Here is a 21,926-nt window from a genome sequence, read left to right on the forward strand (position 1 = left end):
TAAATGTTGCGAGAAACAATGGCACCATTACAATGTGGTAAATAATTTAGTGTCTCACCTTTCTTTGGAATGTGTTGCAGACATTAAATACAGGAATGGACATAAATTAACAAATAAAATGAAACTGAGCTGACTAAACATGAAACATCTTGGCTTCATAATGTCTGAAATAAAACAGAAGTCAAGCTAAATGCATTCAGAGTTTCCATATCATTCCAAACTTTTCTGATTTGGGTTGGACAGTGGTAATATCAATCAGTGCCACTCAATTTAGCTCAATGTGTGTACGATCAACTCAGTGCATGAACTCATAAACAGTGGAAAGTAATCAGTCAAGCACATAAATTACATTTTGTGGGTAGTAGCGCTGGGTATTGATTCAAATTTCAAGAATCGATTGGATTCCGATTCTTAAGATTCAGAATCATTATTTCAATTTGATTCTATATTGATTTGGGTGAGTGCTATTAAAACCATTTTTGAGCTGTTACCTAATTGTCTAGTTATGCAACATAATACTAATATTTTATTGACATTTGACAGCAAATTAATGAAGTATTTGTAGTGAATAATGATGGCTATAAGACTGATGGCACAGACCGTTTCCCTCCCAGAATTATAGAGTAGTATTTTTATTTTACAAACATACTGAAGGGCAGAATTACTGAATAGATCCAGGGCAGCCAAAAGAGGGCGCCAGAGATACTTGGTTCATTGAGCCTGACACAGGTACATGTCTACACCCTTCCATGTTTTGGACTGATGCCTTGTTTCTTTTGGCTTTAAAGTAAGGCTGTAACAAACATAGAAAAAAAAAACACTATGGCTTTACTTCAAAAAATTTGTCCCTCAAAATGCAGGAAATAGTGTAAATGGTAAATGGACTGCATTTATATAGCGCTTTTCCATCTGCATCAGATGCTCAAAGCGCTTTACAATTATGCCTCACATTCACCCCGATGTCAGGGTGCTGCCATACAAGGCACTCACTACACACCAGGAGCAATAGGGGATTAAAGGGCCCTTAGTGATTTTCCAGTCAGGCGGGGATTTGAACCCATGATCTTCTGGACTTAAAAATGTTCTGTGGGCAAATGGTCCCAGTCTCCCCTACAAACACTGACATCTGCAGAGCCGTACGCTGCAGGAGAACTTCTCCCACACCCGCACAGACAGACTTTTCAGTCAGTCTTCTTGCACAACCACGCAGCGAGTGCTGGTGGAAAAGACTGAAAAGTCTGTCCACACCAGAAAACCTTTGTGCACAGACCCACAGAAAAGGCACATTATGAGGAACGAAAGAAAAACAAACACTACTATGAATTAAACAGTGGGCAATTCTCTTGTCTTGCCCACAACAGACGAGAGTCCCGGTCATCATGATTGACTTGACAGAGGCTGATGAATAAACTGAGGATGTGTTACTTCTTAATCAGAACCAGCAGGTCCACAATCAATGTGGAGAAATGATCAGTGCAATGGCCCAACTGCAGCGTCATTTCTTCAGAGATGCTGCTCCAACACTGGCGAGAACTGCATATATTTAAAATCAGTCTTTAGATGTGTGAATCGAGCTGTGGGAATTAAAATGAGAATCGATTTAAAATCGGCTAATCGAACTTTTCAACCCAGCACTAGTGGGTAGTATATATAGGGGAAACCGGGGCACAGTGAATCAGTAGCTATAGCTGCAAAAACACATATTTGCAGCAGTTATGCCATACTTTTATGCATAAAGACATCCCCCTTATAAATTAGTGCTTTTAGATACATTACGGGTAAAATTAAGTGGCAAGTGACATCAGATTTTTCTATCAAAAGTAAATTTTGTGACTGTCAGTATCTTTGTATTTATTTCTCACAACAGAGGAAAGGTGGCCGAAAGTTATTAGTTAGAAGACTACCCCGTCCAACTGATGAGCATGTGTTATGTCTTCACCAGACTATCAGCTGTTTGTTAACATGACTAGTGTGTCACATGTACCCGGGAATCAGTGAATCAGTCTAGAAAGTCATTTGCTAAGACCCAGTATCAAGTGGATGACAAATCTTACTTGTTGAAGCTTATACATTTATGTTTCCATGAATTATTTCTCTAATTTGTGTATATAAACAACTGTTTTCACATTTGAACAGAAATTATGACAGCCATTAAATCAAATTGCCTTCATATAGTTATTGTTTAATTGGCCTTGTGAGTATTTTAATCATCCAATTCTGATTATGGATATATTGCATTAATTGGATGACCACTAAAATATACCATTATTAAAACAATAATATACATAAATCTTGTAATCATTCATTATTTACAAGATACATAAGGACTGGCTGCTGCACACACATTGCTGGAAAGGGCTATCGTTTTATAATGAGTGGGCATTTGAACCACTAGCATTTTTACCCAGGAACATCCCTGCAGATCTACTATGGTAACTCCAAGCATAAATAGGAGCAGCCAAAACACAGACCCCACCCCCGAAAGATCCTATAATGTATAATCACAACATGAAAAACCACAAACAGATTGCTGTTTTGACTGAAACTTTTATTATATTTCCAACTAGAACAAACTTGTTTCTCTCTTGTATGAAGTATCATGTAACATGGAATAACAATATAACACCAAAACACACTACAGTGTAGTGTTTTCAATACATAGGCTCTACTTGGGCATCCCAGCAAAGTAAACAGATTAAGTGTCTTGAGTGCAACGTTGACTGGCTTTAACAAATAAAGGAGTGCAGCTCCCTATCCCACTCCCACCTGCACCCTTCACCCCAACCTGTGTTCTGCTGGCTGCTGTGTGCATTGTTTTCAAATGCCTCCCACTTACTTTTGTCATGGATGAACACATCTACAACATTATTTTCAAGTAAATACAACATTTAAGAATAATATAAATCCAGTCTAAATGTTATTTCTGTTGTGTGAACACTGGAGTTTTCGGCTAAGATGTGCTTGCTCATTATGCACTTAATGAGCATCCTTTAAGCACATATCAACTTATTTGTGAAACTTATTAAACTGCAGTGTTTTGTTGATCGTTTGTCATACAAATTTCTACATTATTTCACAATTGGTCACAATATTGAGTATGTTTTGTAATAAACAGAGCTCAGAATCTTGTTTTATTCTGATTATTTTGAAACTACAAAGTTTGTTCAAAGATATATCAAAAAGTTCCTATGATTCACTCCCTGATTTGCTATTCAGGATGAAACGGGAAGGAACAGTGCTATGGAACAGCCCTCTAAGATCTCTTTTCACCAAGTGCAATGGGCCCCAGACCCAGGATCTATAGGTGCACCCTAAAGATTGCTGGCTTTGTATCAGAGAGCTCTTAATTTTCAATCAATCAATCAATTTTTTTTATATAGCGCCAAATCACAACAAACAGTTGCCCCAAGGCGCTTTATATTGTAAGGCAAGGCCATACAATAATTCTGTAAAACCCCAACGGTCAAAACGACCCCCTGTGAGCAAGCACTTGGCTACAGTGGGAAGGAAAAACTCCCTTTTAACAGGAAGAAACCTCCAGCAGAACCAGGCTCAGGGAGGGGCAGTCTTCTGCTGGGACTGGTTGGGGCTGAGGGAGAGAACCAGGAAAAAGACATGCTGTGGAGGGGAGCAGAGATCGATCACTAATGATTAAATGCAGAGTGGTGCATACAGAGCAAAAAGAGAAAGAAACAGTGCATCATGGGAACCCCCCAGCAGTCTACGTCTATAGCAGCATAACTAAGGGATGGTTCAGGGTCACCTGATCCAGCCCTAATTATAAGCTTTAGCAAAAAGGAAAGTTTTAAGCCTAATCTTAAAAGTAGAGAGGGTGTCTGTCTCCCTGATCTGAATTGGGAGCTGGTTCCACAGGAGAGGAGCCTGAAAGCTGAAAGCTCTGCCTCCCATTCTACTCTTACAAACCCTAGGAACTACAAGTAAGCCTGCAGTCTGAGAGCGAAGCGCTCTATTGGGGTGATATGGTACTACGAGGTCCCTAAGATAAGATGGGACCTGATTATTCAAAACCTTATAAGTAAGAAGAAGAATTTTAAATTCTATTCTAGAATTAACAGGAAGCCAATGAAGAGAGGCCAATATGGGTGAGATATGCTCTCTCCTTCTAGTCCCCGTCAGTACTCTAGCTGCAGCATTTTGAATTAACTGAAGGCTTTTTAGGGAACTTTTAGGACAACCTGATAATAATGAATTACAATAGTCCAGCCTAGAGGAAATAAATGCATGAATTAGTTTTTCAGCATCACTCTGAGACAAGACCTTTCTGATTTTAGAGATATTGCGTAAATGCAAAAAAGCAGTCCTACATATTTGTTTAATATGCGCTTTGAATGACATATCCTGATCAAAAATGACTCCAAGATTTCTCACAGTATTACTAGAGGTCAGGGTAATGCCATCCAGAGTAAGGATCTGGTTAGACACCATGTTTCTAAGATTTGTGGGGCCAAGTACAATAACTTCAGTTTTATCTGAGTTTAAAAGCAGGAAATTAGAGGTCATCCATGTCTTTATGTCTGTAAGACAATCCTGCAGTTTAGCTAATTGGTGTGTGTCCTCTGGCTTCATGGATAGATAAAGCTGGGTATCATCTGCGTAACAATGAAAATTTAAGCAATACCGTCTAATAATACTGCCTAAGGGAAGCATATATAAAGTGAATAAAATTGGTCCTAGCACAGAACCTTGTGGAACTCCATAATTAACTTTAGTCTGTGAAGAAGATTCCCCATTTACATGAACAAATTGTAATCTATTAGACAAATATGATTCAAACCACCGCAGCGCAGTGCCCTTAATACCTATGGCAGGCTCTAATCTCTGTAATTAAATTTTATGGTCAACAGTATCAAAAGCAGCACTGAGGTCTAACAGAACAAGCACAGAGATGAGTCCACTGTCCGAGGCCATAAGAACATCATTTGTAACCTTCACTAATGCTGTTTCTGTACTATGATGAATTCTAAAACCTGACTGAAACTCTTCAAATAGACCATTCCTCTGCAGATGATCAGTTAGCTGTTTTACAACTACCCTTTCAAGAATTTTTGAGAGAAAAGGAAGGTTGGAGATTGGCCTATAATTAGCTAAGATAGCTGGGTCAAGTGATGGCTTTTTAAGTAATGGTTTAATTACTGCCACCTTAAAAGCCTGTGGTACATAGCCAACTAACAAAGATAGATTGATCATATTTAAGATCGAAGCATTAAATAATGGTAGGGCTTCCTTGAGCAGCCTGGTAGGAATGGGGTCTAATAAACATGTTGATGGTTTGGATGAAGTAACTAATGAAAATAACTCAGACAGAACAATCGGAGAGAAAGAGTCTAACCAAATACCGGCATCACTGAAACCAGCCAAAGATAACGATACGTCTTTGGGATGGTTATGAGTAATTTTTTCTCTAATAGTTAAAATTTTGTTAGCAAAGAAAGTCATGAAGTCATTACTAGTTAAAGTTAATGGAATACTCAGCTCAATAGAACTCTGACTCTTTGTCAGCCTGGCTACAGTGCTGAAAAGAAACCTGGGGTTGTTCTTATTTTCTTCAATTAGTGATGAGTAGAAAGATGTCCTAGCTTTACGGAGGGCTTTTTTATAGAGCAACAGACTCTTTTTCCAGGCTAAGTGAAGATCTTCTAAATTAGTGAGACGCCATTTCCTCTCCAACTTACGGGTTATCTGCTTTAAGCTGCAAGTTTGTGAGTTATACCACGGAGTCAGGCACTTCTGATTTAAAGCTCTCTTTTTCAGAGGAGCTACAGCATCCAAAGTTGTCTTCAATGAGGATGTAAAACTATTGACGAGATACTCTATCTCACTTACAGAGTTTAGGTAGCTACTCTGCACTGTGTTGGTATATGGCATTAGAGAACATAAAGAAGGAATCATATCCTTAAACCTAGTTACAGTGCTTTCTGAAAGACTTCTAGTGTAATGAAACTTATTCCCCACTGCTGGGTAGTCCATCAGAGTAAATGTAAATGTTATTAAGAAATGATCAGACAGAAGGGAGTTTTCAGGGAATACTGTTAAGTCTTCAATTTCCATACCATAAGTCAGAACAAGATCTAAGATATGATTAAAGTGGTGGGTGGACTCATTTACATTTTGAGCAAAGCCAATAGAGTCTAATAATAGATTAAATGCAGTGTTGAGGCTGTCATTCTCAGCATCTGTATGGATGTTAAAATCGCCCACTATAATTATCTTATCTGAGCTAAGCACTAAGTCAGACAAAAGGTCTGAAAATTCACAGAGAAACTCACAGTAACGACCAGGTGGACGATAGATAATAACAAATAAAACTGGTTTTTGGGACTTCCAATTTGGATGGACAAGACTAAGAGTCAAGCTTTCAAATGAATTAAAGCTCTGTCTAGGTTTTTGATTAATTAATAAGCTGGAATGGAAGATTGCTGCTAATCCTCCGCCCCGGCCCGTGCTACGAGCATTCTGGCAGTTAGTGTGACTCGGGGGTGTTGACTCATTTAAACTAACATATTCATCCTGCTGTAACCAGGTTTCTGTAAGGCAGAATAAATCAATATGTTGATCAATTATTATATCATTTACCAACAGGGACTTAGAAGAGAGAGACCTAATGTTTAATAGACCACATTTAACTGTTTTAGTCTGTGGTGCAGTTGAAGGTGCTGTATTATTTTTTCTTTTTGAATTTTTATGCTTAAATAGATTTTTGCTGGTTATTGGTGGTCTGGGAGCAGACACCGTCTCTACGGGGATGGGGTAATGAGGGGATGGCAGGGGGAGAGAAGCTGCAGAGAGGTGTGTAAGACTACAACTCTGCTTCCTGGTCCCAACCCTGGATAGTCACGGTTTGGAGGATTTAAGAAAATTGGCCAGATTTCTAGAAATGAGAGCTGCTCCATCCAAAGTGGGATGGATGCCGTCTCTCCTAACAAGACCAGGTTTTCCCCAGAAGCTTTGCCAATTATCTATGAAGCCCACCTCATTTTTTGGACACCACTCAGACAGCCAGCAATTCAAGGAGAACATGCGGCTAAACATGTCACTCCCGGTCCGATTGGGGAGGGGCCCAGAGAAAACTACAGAGTCCGACATTGTTTTTGCAAAGTTACACACCGATTTAATGTTAATTTTAGTGACCTCCGATTGGCGTAACCGGGTGTCATTACTGCCGACGTGAATTACAATCTTACCAAATTTACGCTTAGCCTTAGCCAGCAGTTTCAAATTTCCTTCAATGTCGCCTGCTCTGGCCCCCGGAAGACAATTGACTATGGTTGCTGGTGTCGCTAACTTCACATTTCTCAAAACAGAGTCGCCAATAACCAGAGTTTGATCCTCGGCGAATGTGTCGTCGAGTGGGGAAAAACGGTTAAAGATGTGAACGGGTTGGCGGTGTACACAAGGCTTCTGTTTAGGGCTGCGCTTCCTCCTCACAGTCACCCAGTTGGCCTGCTTTCCCGGCTGCTCGGGATCTGCCAGGGGGGAACTAATGGCGGCTAAGCTACCTTGGTCCGCACCGACTACAGGGGCCTGGCTAACTGTAGAATTTTCCACGGTGCGGAGCCGAGTCTCCAATTCGCCCAGCCTGGCCTCCAAAGCTACGAATAAGCTACACTTATTACAAGTACCGTTACTGTTAAGGAGGCCGAGGAATAACTAAACATTTCACACCCAGAGCAGAAAAGTGCGGGAGAGACAGGAGAAGCCGCCATGCTAAATCGGCTAAGCGCTAGTAGCTACGCTAAGCTAGCGGATTCCTAAAAACACGCAAAGTGAATAATGTGTAAATAATTTAGAGGTGATTCAGCAGAAGGAGTGCTTTAGTTAAGGCACGTAAAGATTACACTGGGAAACAAAAAGTAATCTAGATAACTAGATCAATCTAACTGCGCAGATTAAACAGCTAACAGATACAGGAAAAACACCGCTGTGCTCCGGAAGAGGAAGTGATACAATACCGCAGTGAGAGCCAACCACCAGTAGAGGCAAGCAAGAGTCAATTTTCTAAAGGTATTTCTTAAGGTTTCTTCACAAGCCCTGTCGCCCCCACCACAAATGGCATTATATCTATTTCTTTCTATGACCATGTTGTCCGTAGGTCATTTTTGAAGTCTTGGCATTTTGAGCTCTATTGAGGCCGTAGCCACTGGAGATTGTTGCATCTATAATCTTGGCTGTTTGTTTTTTCTTGCTTATACCAAATTACAATATCAGGATTTATTGCAACTCAGTTGAAATGTCTTCCTGCTGCTATCTCTTTGTCGTAGAAGATGGTTACTTTTCCGTTAGATGAGACGGATGTCCAGTATGAATTCTCATGTGTCTGACCAGATTTCCCTTCTGCCCAAATCTTTTATGACACTCAGTACAGCCAAATGGTTTGTGCCCTGTATGAATTCTCATGTGTGTGATTAGGTTACCTTTCATTCCAAAACTTTTTCCACATTCAGAGCAGCCAAATGGTTTCTGACCCGTATGAATAATCATGTGTGTGATCAAATTGGCTTTTTGTGCAAATTTTTTACCACACTCAGAGCAGCAAAATGGTTTCTGATCCATATGTATTTTCATATGCGTGATCAGATTGCCCTTTCGCCCAAATCCTTTACCACAATCAGCACAGCCAAATGGTTTCTCTCCTGTATGAATTCTCATGTGTGTGATCACATCATCTTTCTGTCCAAATCTTTTACCACAATTAGAACAGTCAAAAGGCTTTTCTCCACTATGAATTCTCGTGTGTCTCAACAAATCCCTTTTCTGTCTAAATCTTTTGCCACACTCAGAGCAGCTAAATGGTTTCTGACCTGTATGAATTCTCATATGTTTAATCAGATTGTTCTTGTGTCTAAATCTTCTACCACAATCGGAACAGCGAAAGGGCTTCTCTCCAGTATGAATTCGCATGTGTCTGATCAGATCATCCTTCATTCTAAATCTTTTGCCACACTCAGAACAGCCAAATGGTTTCTGGCCTGTATGATTTCTCAAGTGTGTGATCAGATTGCTCTTTTGTCCAAATGTTTTTCCACACTCAAAACAGCCAAATGGTTTGTCACCCATATGAATTCTCAGGTGTGTGATTAGATTTCCCTTTCGTCCAAATTTTTTTCCACACTCAGAACAGCCAAATGGTTTCTCCCCTGTATGACTTCTCGTATGTGTGATCAGACTGCTCTGATGTTCAAATCTTTTACCACACTCAAAACAGTCAAATGGTTTCTTTCCCATATGAATTCTCACGTGTTTCAGCAGATTATCCTGCAATCCAAAACTTTTATCGCACTCTGAACAGTCAAATGGTTTGTCACTTGCTTGCCTTCTTCTGTGCTGCTTTGAGATATCGCAATTTGTTTCACAGTTAAAACCAGAAGTAAATTTTTTAGTCTGTTTCCATTCATAACTGTCATCAGTTTCAGAAGTGTCTGATGTCTCACCACTGGTATCTGGTTTTAAATGACTATTGGTACCTGAGATGTTGGCTGGGTTTGGTCCTCCATCATCCTCTCCAATAGATTGAGCCATCCATGTTGTGTGTACAGTTGAGCTGCTGGCCACGGGCCCAACCTCTATGCTCGCATCGCTTTGGCTTTGATGAACCTGTGATGACTGTGGTTTTTCATCATCACTTTCAATCTTCACAGGGACAACAGTGAAAGGGAACTTAGTGATAACAGCCTCCTCCAGCTGGTGCAACTGCTCTCCTTGCTGACTGATCCAGAGTTTCTCTTGTTCCTCTTTAATGTCTTCCTGGTCAACACTCAGATTACGCTCCCGCTGTTCAGAGAGAGTTTCTTCTTTAATCACCAACAACTGGTCAACATCTGCGAAGAACCAATTAAAGTGATATGATTCAAAACAGTCCTTAAAATAAAACAAGCTACAGAATGGTGAGCAGGGCTCTACATCATTCCTCAAAATAGGTATCTCTGGACCTCTGATACTCAACACATATCACAATATTGATGCATTTATGTGCCTGTTTACATAAATATTATTTAAACCATCAACCACCATTTAAAAACATTTAAATACTGTTAAATATTTAACAGTGTTGTTAGTGTTGCTAGTTCAATTGGTTCAGTCAGTTTAGTTAAGTGTATGTGGGTGTGTAAAAATAAAAGCACCTACTTGTGGCATAATGCAGAAAAGACAAAAAGCTCTCTGTGTGTGCGTGCATATAATTTCGGTCACGGACAAACTGTGGAGGTGGCTTTTGCCGTCTGGTATGCTTAATGTATTTTGGGTCAAGAATGAACACCGCCAAAATGGAAAATTGATAGGACTAATATTTTTGGAGAAGCCACAGATATTTAATTTAGCCTTTATTTAACCAGGTTAGTCCCACTGAGATTGAGATCACTTTTAGGAGGGAGACATGGATCATTATAAAGTTTCCAGTCCACCTAATTTGCACATCTTTCGATGTAGGAGGAAGCCGGAGCACCCAGAAAAACACAGGGAGAACATGCAAACTCCACACAGAAAAGCCACAAGTGGAAACTGATCCCATGACCTTCTTGCTGTTAGGCAACAGTGCTAACCGCTAACCACTAAGGATATTAGCTAACAACACCGAACATTGTTCAGTGACATAATTACATACTAGACTCACAGAGTGTTCCAGCAGGGGGTGGTAAATCATCTATGTATTAAAAGCGTGAGTGTGTGATTTGTAAGTACATAATATAATTCTAAATGCGGTAAAATACATAGATGGCATCAAATGACAAAACAGAAGTAATAATAAAATAAAACAATGCTAAAATACCCTCGGCCGTATGAGCATTGTGTTCTTTATAATTTGCAGTTGTTTAATTGTTATCCCAGTGCAAAGTGGGTGTGTGATATATATATATATATATATATATATATATATATATACACATACACACACACACACACACACACACATTTATTATTTACATTAATTATTCAGATCATATTGTCTTATTTACAATTTGTACATGTTCCATCAAGCCCCTCTATTTTATCACGTGATAATTTCACAAGGACCACAATGGAAATAATTATTATTAAAAATTATGCTTTATTGTGTTAACCGTGTATCATTGATATATTCACCTCTGCATGTTTATATTCATGTTGCAGAATAAACGCAATCATTCATGCCCACTGCTTGAGATTTCTTCCTCAATATCATCAGAGGGAGTTTTTTTTCTTACCACTGTCGCCTGTATGGTTGCTCAAGTAAGGCTAGACCTTACTTATGTGAACTGCCTTGAGGCAGCTTTGTTGTGATTTGGTACTATATAAACTAAATAAAGTGAAAAATAAATTGAATCATAAACAATGTTATTTATGTTTTAACAGCATCTGCAGGAGGGCGTACATGTGCATATATGAGCTTTTGAAAACAGCGGAAGTTAGCTTTGACCGCGTGTAATGCACATGCATGCTGATGTCCACAAAGTGTCTTGTAAATCACTCCAGAGGTGTAATCAGGTTACAAAAACAGCATTTTAAATTTTAGAAATATTTATTTCTCTCTAGCTTTTTACATAATCTATGACAAAAAGGTTATATTTAGCCAGAAATTAAGTGGTTAGCAGCTAGCTAGACCAGGAAGTGACGTTATTATGCTAACGTCCATGAGGTGTCGTGAAAATCATTCCAGATGTGTTATCAAGTTACAAAAACAGTGTTACCAGTTTTTAATCGCTAATTTTTGCATAATAGCATCCGTGAGATCACACCATAAAAATAGGACCAGAATGTGCCTTTTTAACCTCTTCAAATAGGTCAAAGTTAGCCATCTTTGAACTTGTCCAAGGTCTGTGTCCCAAGAATGTTTCCTGTGAATTTGAAGACCCTGGCAGCAATAGGGCTGAACTTATGCTGAGCAGACAGACGGACGGACAGACGCAAAGCCTTTGCAATCTCTGATAGCCATATTTTGATGGCCTCGGGTAAAAATAATAACACTGATAATAACAATAATAATTATAATAGTGTGTATATGATAACAACAACAACCTAAACAATTTAAAGATACATTAAGACCATAAATTAACATAAAAAAAAATTATATAATTAACAAGAAATAAAAGGGTTGAGTTCTTCTAAAAACTGTTGACGTCTAAAGTTCTAAAAACATTCTGGACTCATATGCCATTCCAACTAATTATAGCAACTTTGCATAATTTATTACCACCCTTGAAAAATGTAAGATTCCTATTTTATAAACACTACCCAATCTAGAGCCCATGGATCCCCACGGGCAATGAGTTAGTACATTATTTGTATTATTCCTCATTATTCTCAAAGAATATTGCAGCAGCTTCAGCTCTACCTCTTGGCTTTGTTCGTGTCACAGTGTCCAAGCTGCATAACATAACTGGTCTCACTACAATCTAGTATATTTTCCCCTTCACCTTTTTAACTCCATGTCTGGAGTGAGGGGTGGGCTCCAGGCATTATTACTTCAGCACAAACTTGGCAGGGACATTCCATATGTCCACTGCTACAATCACCAGCTGCATTTGGCAGTTAGTCATGCAGTGCATCAGAGCCTTTAGCGAAGAGGTTTTTTTTTTGTTGTTGTTGTTTTTTTGACTGGTCCAGTTCACTGAAAACATTTTGTCACAGACATTATTTTGCACACACATACAATACACCCACACTGAAAAAATTATTAGAAATTAGAAATTCACTGGATCAGTCGCTATGAAGTCATTAAGTCCATTGTTAACAGTGAGGACACTATCACTATCAGGAGACTCCTGACTGAGGCAGCAAAGGATGATACTGCTCCCTTTAATAATAGAGGAACAGTAGTAGCCAGTAAACCAGCATTGATCAGTATGTCTGGTATTTATATCATATTTGCAAACTGTTCCCTCTTGAAGCCACTTCATGTGCTTGCAAGCACAGAGAAAAACAGTGTGAGCTTGCAAAATGAAATTCAATCAATCAATCAATTTTTTTTATATATAGCGCCAAATCACAACAAACAGTTGCCCCAAGGCGCTTTATATTGTAAGGCAAGGCCATACAATAATTATGTAAAACCCCAACGGTCAAAACGACTCCCTGTGAGCAAGCACTTGGCTACAGTGGGAAGGAAAAACTCCCTTTTAACAGGAAGAAACCTCCAGCAGAACCAGGCTCAGGGAGGGGAAATCTTCTGCTGGGACTGGTTGGGGCTGAGGGAGAGAACCAGGAAAAAGACATGCTGTGGAGGGGAGCAGAGATCGATCACTAATGATTAAATGCAGAGTGGTGCATACAGAGCAAAAAGAGAAAGAAACAGTGCATCATGGGAACCCCCCAGCAGTCTACGTCTATAGCAGCATAACTAAGGGATGGTTCAGGGTCACCTGATCCAGCCCTAACTATAAGATGGGACCTGATTATTCAAAACCTTATAAGTAAGAAGAAGAATTTTAAATTCTATTCTAGAATTAACAGGAAGCCAATGAAGAGAGGCCAATATGGGTGAGATATGCTCTCTCCTTCTAGTCCCCGTTAGTACTCTAGCTGCAGCATTTTGAATTAACTGAGGGCTTTTTAGGGAACTTTTAGGACAACCTGATAATAATGAATTACAATAGTCCAGCCTAGAGGAAATAAATGCGAGGAGATCGTCGTCTTCCTGTTCCGGAGCACAGCGGTGTTCTGCTGTATCTGTTAGCTGTTTGAACTGAGCTGTTTGAGTTCTTTGAATTAACAGTCTTTTTCAAGACTTTTTTACTTTTTTTTACTTTTTTTTTTTTACTTTTTCACCGTGCTCCAATGCCTAAAGAAGACCTCTAACGGTCGAAACATCGCGACGGAGCACTTTTATCAGCTAACTTTCATCAGCGTTGGCAAGCTAACTAGCTTGCTAACGCTTTCGTTTTTATTTTTATTTTATTTTTTAGCACTGTTGTCGTGCTGCTCCACAGCCTGCCTAGTGAATTTTTATTTTATTTTAGCACTGTTGTCGTGTGTTACCTGTGCTGCTCCACAGCCTGTCCAGTGGATTTTTATTTTATTTTTTAGCACTGTTGTCGTGTGTTACCTGTGCTGCTCCACAGCCTGCCCAGTGGATTTTTATTTTATTTTTTAGCACTGTTGTCGTGTGTTACCTGTGCTGCTCCACAGCCTGCCCAGTGGATTTTTATTTTATTTTTTAGCACTGTTGTCGTGTGTTACCTGTGCTGCTCCACAGCCTGTTCAGTGGATTTTTATTTTATTTTAGCACTGTTGTCGTGCGTTACCTGTGCTGCTCCGCAGCCTGTCTAGTGGATTTTTATTTTATTTTTTACCACTGTTGTCGTGCGTTACCTGTGCTGCTCCGCAGCCTGTCTAGTGGATTTTTATTTTATTTTTACCACTGTTGTCGTGCGTTACCTGTGCTGCTCCGCAGCCTGTCTAGTGGATTTTTATTTTATTTTTTACCACTGTTGTCGTGCGTTACCTGTGCTGCTCCGCAGCCTGTCTAGTGGATTTTTATTTTATTTTTTACCACTGTTGTCGTGCGTTACCTGTGCTGCTCCGCAGCCTGTCTAGTGGATTTTTATTTTATTTTTTACCACTGTTGTCGTGCGTTGCCTGTGCTGCTCCGCAGCCTGTCTAGTGGATTTTTATTTTATTTTTTACCACCGTTGTCGTGCGTTACCTGTGCTGCTCCACAGCCTGTCTAGTGGATTTTTATTTTATTTTTTACCACCGTTGTCGTGCGTTACCTGTGCTGCTCCACAGCATGTCTAGTGGATTTTTATTGTTTTTTGCCACCGTTGTCGTGCGTTGCCTGTGCTGCTCCGCAGCCTGTCTAGTGGATTTTTATTTTATTTTTTGCCGCCGTTGTCGTGCGTTACCTGTGCTGCACCTCAGCCTGTCTAGTGGATTTTTATTTTATTTTTTGCCGCCGTTGTCGTGCGTTACCTGTGCTGTTCCACGGCCTGTCTAGTGGATTTTTATTTTATTTTTATTTTTTTTTTTACCACCGTTGTTGTGCGTTACCTGTGCTGCTCCGCAGCCTGTCTAGTGGATTTTTATTTTATTTTTTGCCGCCGTTGTCGTGCGTTACCTGTGCTGTTCCACGGCCTGTCTAGTGGATTTTTATTTTATTTTTATTTTTTTTTTACCACCGTTGTCGTGTGTTACCTGTGCTGCTCCGCAGCCTGTCTAGTGGATTTTTATTTTATTTTCTACCACTGTTGTCGTGTGTTACCTGTGCTGCTCCACAGCCTGTCTAGTGGATTTTTATTTTATTTTTGCACCGTTGTCGTGCGTTCGCTGTTGCCGTGCGTTACTTGTGCTGCTTCATGGCCTGTCTGGTGCCTTAACTAAAGCACTCCTTCTGCTGAATCACCTCTAAATTATTTACACATTATTCACTTTGCGTGTTTTTAGGAATCCACTAGGTTGCGTAGCTACTAGCTTTTAGCCGATTTAGCATGGCGGCTTCTCCTGTCTCTCCCGCACTTTTCTGCTCTGGTTGTGAAATGTTTAGCTGTTCCTCGGCCTCCTTTAGCAGTAACGGTACTTGTAATAAGTGCAGCTTATTCGTAGCTTTGGAGGCCAGGCTGGGCGAATTGGAGACTCGGCTCCGCACCGTGGAAAATTCTACAGCTAACCAGGCCCCTGTAGTCGGTGCGGACCAAGGTGGCTTAGCAACCGTTAGTTCCCCCCTGGCGGATCCCGGGCAGTCGGGAAAGCAGGCCGACTGGGTGACTGTGAGGAGGAAGCGTAGCCCTAAACAGAAGCCCCGTGTACACCGTCAACCCGTGCACATCTCTAACCGTTTTTCCCCACTCGACGATACACTCGCCGAGGATCAAACTCTGGTTATTGGCGACTCTGTTTTGAGAAATGTGAAGTTAGCGACACCAGCAACCATTGTCAATTGTCTTCCGGGGGCCAGAGCAGGCGACATTGAAGGAAATTTGAAATTGCTGGCTAAGGCTAAGCGTAAATTTGGTAAGATTGTAATTCACGTCGGCAGTAATGACACTCGGTTACGCCAATCGGAGGTCACTAAAATTAACATTAAATCGGTGTGTAACTTTGCAAAAACAATGGCGGACTCTGTTGTTTTCTCTGGGCCCCTCCCCAATCAGACCGGGAGTGACATGTTTAGCCGCATGTTCTCCTTGAATTGCTGGCTGTCTGAGTGGTGTCCAAAAAATGAGGTGGGCTTCATTGATAATTGGCAAAGCTTCTGGGGAAAACCTGGTCTTGTTAGGAGAGACGGCATCCATCCCACTTTAGATGGAGCAGCTCTCATTTCTAGAAATCTGGCCAATTTTCTTGGATCCTCCAAACTGTGACTGTCTAGCGTTGGGACCAGGAGGCAGAGCTGTGGTCTTATACACCTCTCTGCAGCTTCTCTCCCCCTGCCATCCCCTCATTACCCCATCCCCGTAGAGACGGTGCCTGCTTCCAGACCACCAATAACCAGCAAAAATCTATTTAAGCAAAAAAATTCAAAAAGAAAAAATAATATAGCACCTTCAACTGCACCACAGGCTAAAACAGTTAAATGTGGTCTATTAAACATTAGGTCTCTCTCTTCTAAGTCCCTGTTGGTAAATGATATAATAATTGATCAACGTATTGATTTATTCTGCCTAACAGAAACCTGGTTACAGCAGGATGAATATGTTAGTTTAAATGAGTCAACACCCCCGAGTCACACTAACTGTCAGAATGCTCGTAGTACGGGCCGGGGCGGAGGATTAGCAGCAATCTTCCATTCCAGCTTATTAATTAATCAAAAACCTAGACAGAGCTTTAATTCATTTGAAAGCTTGTCTCTTAGTCTTTTCCATCCAAATTGGAAGTCCCAAAAACCAGTTTTATTTGTTATTATCTATCGTCCACCTGGTCGTTACTGTGAGTTTCTCTGTGAATTTTCAGACCTTCTGTCTGACTTAGTGCTTAGCTCAGATAAGATACTTATAGTGGGCGATTTTAACATCCACACAGATGCTGAGAATGACAGCCTCAACACTGCATTTAATCTATTATTAGACTCTATTGGCTTTGCTCAAAAAGTAAATGAGTCCACCCACCACTTTAATCATATCTTAGATCTTGTTTTGACTTATGGTATGGAAATAGAAGACTTAACAGTATTCCCTGAAAACTCCCTTCTGTCTGATCATTTTTTAATAACATTTACATTTACCCTGATGGACTACCCTGCAGTGGGGAATAAGTTTCATTACACTAGAAGTCTTTCAGAAAGCGCTGTAACTAGGTTTAAGGATATGATTCCTTCTTTATGTTCTCTATTGTCATATACCAACACAGAGCAGAGTAGCTACCTAAACTCTGTAAGGGAGTTAGAGTATCTCGTCAATAGTTTTACATCCTCATTGAAGACAACTTTGGATGCTGTAGCTCCTCTGAAAAAGAGAGCTTTAAATCAGAAGTGTCTGACTCCGTGGTATAACTCACAAACTCGTAGCTTAAAGCAGATAACCCGTAAGTTGGAGAGGAAATGGCGTCTCACTAATTTAGAAGATCTTCACTTAGCCTGGAAAAAGAGTTTGTTGCTCTATAAAAAAGCCCTCCGTAAAGCTAGGACATCTTTCTACTCATCACTAATTGAAGAAAATAAGAACAACCCAAGGTTTCTTTTCAGCACTGTAGCCAGGCTGACAAAGAGTCAGAGCTCTATTGAGCTGAGTATTCCATTAACTTTAACTAGTAATGACTTCATGACTTTCTTTGCTAACAAAATTTTGACTATTAGAGAAAAAATTACTCATAACCATCCCAAAGATGTATCGTTATCTTTGGCTGCTTTCAGTGATGCCGGTATTTGGTTAGACTGTTTCTCTCCGATTGTTCTGTCTGAGTTATTTTCATTAGTTACTTCATCCAAACCATCAACATGTTTATTAGACCCCATTCCTGCCAGGCTGCTCAAGGAAGTCCTACCATTATTTAATGCTTCAATCTTAAATATGATCAACTTATCTTTGTTAGTTGGCTATGTACCACAGGCTTTTAAGGTGGCAGTAATTAAACCATTACTTAAAAAGCCATCTCTTGACCCAGCTATTTTAGCTAATTATAGGCCAATCTCCAACCTTCCTTTTCTCTCAAAGATTCTTGAGAGGGTAGTTGTAAAACAGCTAACTGATCACCTGCAGAGGAATGGTCTATTTGAAGAGGTTCAGTCAGGTTTTAGAATTCATCATAGTACAGAAACAGCATTAGTGAAGGTTACAAATGATCTTCTTATGGCTTCGGACAGTGGACTTATCTCTGTGCTTGTTCTGTTGGACCTCAGTGCTGCTTTTGATACTGTTGACCATAAAATTTTATTACAGAGATTAGAGCATGTCATAGGTATTAAAGGCACTGCGCTGCGGTGGTTTGAATCATATTTGTCTAATAGATTACCGTTTGTTCATGTAAATGGGGAATCTTCTTCACAGACTAAAGTTAATTATGGAGTTCCACAAGGTTCTGTGCTAGGACCAATTTTATTCACTTTATACATGCTTCCCTTAGGCAGTATTATTAGACGGTATTGCTTAAATTTTCATTGTTACGCAGATGATACCCAGCTTTATCTATCCATGAAGCCAGAGGACACACACCAATTAGCTAAACTGCAGGATTGTCTTACAGACATAAAGACATGGATGACCTCTAATTTCCTGCTTTTAAACTCAGATAAAACTGAAGTTATTGTACTTGGCCCCACAAATCTTAGAAGCATGGTGTCTAACCAGATCTTTACTCTGGATGGCATTTCCCTGACCTCTAGTAATACTGTGAGAAATCTTGGAGTCATTTTTGATCAGGATATGTCATTCAAAGCGCATATTAAACAAATATGTAGGACTGCCTTTTTGCATTTACGCAATATCTCTAAAATCAGAAAGGTCTTGTCTCAGAGTGATGCTGAAAAACTAATTCATGCATTTATTTCCTCTAGGCTGGACTATTGTAATTCTTTATTATCAGGTTGTCCTAAAAGTTCCCTAAAAAGCCTTCAGTTGATTCAAAATGCTGCAGCTAGAGTACTGACGGGGACTAGCAGGAGAGAGCATATCTCACCCGTGTTGGCCTCTCTTCATTGGCTTCCTGTTAATTCTAGAATAGAATTTAAAATTCTTCTTCTTACTTATAAGGTTTTGAATAATCAGGTCCCATCTTATCTCAGGGACCTCGTAGTACCATATCACCCTAATAGAGCGCTTCGCTCTCAGACTGCAGGCTTACTTGTAGTTCCTAGGGTTTGTAAGAGTAGAATGGGAGGCAGAGCCTTCAGCTTTCAGGCTCCTCTCCTGTGGAACCAGCTCCCAATTCAGATCAGGGAGACAGATACCCTCTCTACTTTTAAGATTAGGCTTAAAACTTTCCTTTTCGCTAAGGCTTATAGTTAGGGCTGGATCGGGTGACCCTGGACTATCCCTTGGTTATGCTGCTTTAGACGTAGACTGTGGGGGGGTTCCCATGATGCACTGTTTCTTTCTCTTTTTGCTCTGTATGCATCACTCCGCATTTAATCATTAGTGATCGATCTCTGCCCCCCTCCACAGCATGTCTTTTTCCTGGTTCTTTCCCTCAGCCCCAACCAGTCTCAGCAGAAGACTGCCCCTCCCTGGGCCTGGTTCTGCTGGAGGTTTCTTCCTGTTAAGAGGGGGTTTTTCCTTCCCACTGTTGCCAAGTGCTTGCTCACAGGGGGTCGTTTTGACCGTTGGGGTTTTTCATGATTGTTGTATGGCCTTGCCTTACAATATAAAGCGCCTTGGGGCAACTGTTTGTTGTGATTTGGCGCTATATAAAAAAAAAGTTGATTGATTGATTGATTGAAATGCATGAACTAGTTTTTCAGCATCACTCTGAGACAAGACCTTTATAATTTTAGAGATATTGCGTAAATGCAAAAAAGCAGTCCTACATATTTGTTTAATATGCGCTTTGAATGACATATCCTGATCAAAAATGACTCCAAGATTTCTCACAGTATTACCAGAGGTCAGGGTAATGCCATCCAGAGTAAGGATCTGGTTAGACACCATGTTTCTAAGATTTATGGGGGCCAAGTACAATAACTTCAGTTTTATCTGAGTTTAAAAGCAGGAAATTAGAGGTCATCCATGTCTTTATGTCTGTAAGACAATCCTGCAGTTTAGCTAATTGGTGTGTGTCCTCTGGCTTCATGGATAGATAAAGCTGGGTATCATCTGCGTAACAATGAAAATTTAAGCAATACCGTCTAATAATACTGCCTAAGGGAAGCATGTATAAAGTGAATAAAATTGGTCCTAGCACAGAACCTTGTGGAACTCCATAATTAACTTTAGTCTGTGAAGAAGATTCCCCATTTACATGAACAAACTGTAATCTATTAGACAAATATGATTCAAACCACTGCAGCGCAGTGCCTTTAATACCTATGGCATGCTCTAATCTCTGTAATAAAATTTTATGGTCAACAGTATCAAAAGCAGCACTGAGGTCTAACAGAACAAGCACAGAGATGAGTCCACTGTCCGAGGCCATAAGAAGATCATTTGTAACCTTCACTAATGCTGTTTCTGTACTATGATGAATTCTAAAACCTGACTGAAACTCTTCAAATAGACCATTCCTCTGCAGATGATCAGTTAGCTGTTTTACAACTACCCTTTCAAGAATTTTTGAGAGAAAAGGAAGGTTGGAGATTGGCCTATAATTAGCTAAGATAGCTGGGTCAAGTGATGGCTTTTTAAGTAATGGTTTAATTACTGCCACCTTAAAAGCCTGTGGTACATAGCCAACTAACAAAGATAGATTGATCATATTTAAGATCGAAGCATTAAATAATGGTAGGGCTTCCTTGAGCAGCCTGGTAGGAAAGGGGTCTAATAAACATGTTGATGGTTTGGATGAAGTAACTAATGAAAATAACTCAGACAGAACAATCGGAGAGAAAGAGTCTAACCAAATACCGGCATCACTGAAAGCAGCCAAAGATAACGATACGTCTTTGGGATGGTTATGAGTAATTTTTTCTCTAATAGTTAAAATTTTGTTAGCAAAGAAAGTCATGAAGTCATTACTAGTTAAAGTTAATGGAATACTCAGCTCAATAGAACTCTGACTCTTTGTCAGCCTGGCTACAGTGCTGAAAAGAAACCTGGGGTTGTTCTTATTTTCTTCAATTAGTGATGAGTAGAAAGATGTCCTAGCTTTACGGAGGGCTTTTTTATAGAGCAACAGACTCTTTTTCCAGGCTAAGTGAAGATCTTCTAAATTAGTGAGACGCCATTTCCTCTCCAACTTACGGGTTATCTGCTTTAAGCTACGAGTTTGTGAGTTATACCACGGAGTCAGGCACTTCTGATTTAAAGCTCTCTTTTTCAGAGGAGCTACAGCATTCAAAGTTGTCTTCAATGAGGATGTAAAACTATTGACGAGATACTCTATCTCACTTACAGAGTTTAGGTAGCTACTCTGCACTGTGTTGGTATATGGCATTAGAGAACATAAAGAAGGAATCATATCCTTAAACCTAGTTACAGTGCTTTCTGAAAGACTTCTAGTGTAATGAAACTTATTCCCCACTGCTGGGTAGTCCATCAGAGTAAATGTAAATGTTATTAAGAAATGATCAGACAGAAGGGAGTTTTCAGGGAATACTGTTAAGTCTTCAATTTCCATACCATAAGTCAGAACAAGATCTAAGATATGATTAAAGTGGTGGGTGGACTCATTTACATTTTGAGCAAAGCCAATTGAGTCTAATAATAGATTAAATGCAGTGTTGAGGCTGTCATTCTCAGCATCTGTATGGATGTTAAAATCGCCCACTATAATTATCTTATCTGAGCTAAGCACTAAGTCAGACAAAAGGTCTGAAAATTCACAGAGAAACTCACAGTAACGACCAGGTGGACGATAGATAATAACAAATAAAACTGGTTTTTGGGACTTCCAATTTGGATGGACAAGACTAA

The 21,926-nt window shown here is 39.9% G+C and overlaps 2 protein-coding genes across 4 annotated transcripts in view; both read right to left on the reverse strand.

Annotated features, from left to right (window-relative positions):
• The window catches only part of LOC117504829, a 252,950-nt gene that overhangs the window by 75,811 nt on the left and 155,213 nt on the right, over positions 1-21,926 (reverse strand). The gene's annotated exons all lie outside the window — the stretch shown is intronic.
• The window catches only part of LOC117504827 (zinc finger protein 135-like), a 70,681-nt gene that overhangs the window by 3,231 nt on the left and 45,524 nt on the right, over positions 1-21,926 (reverse strand). For all 3 annotated transcript variants that reach the window (XM_034164367.1, XM_034164368.1, XM_034164369.1), the window contains one exon: positions 9,483-9,836. In XM_034164367.1, coding sequence (XP_034020258.1) covers positions 9,483-9,836 — 354 coding nt within the window. The remainder of the gene's footprint in view (positions 1-9,482; positions 9,837-21,926) is intronic.

The sequence above is a fragment of the Thalassophryne amazonica genome, chromosome 23, assembly GCF_902500255.1.
Source record: "Thalassophryne amazonica chromosome 23, fThaAma1.1, whole genome shotgun sequence".
NCBI classification, from domain to species: Eukaryota; Metazoa; Chordata; class Actinopteri; order Batrachoidiformes; family Batrachoididae; genus Thalassophryne; species Thalassophryne amazonica.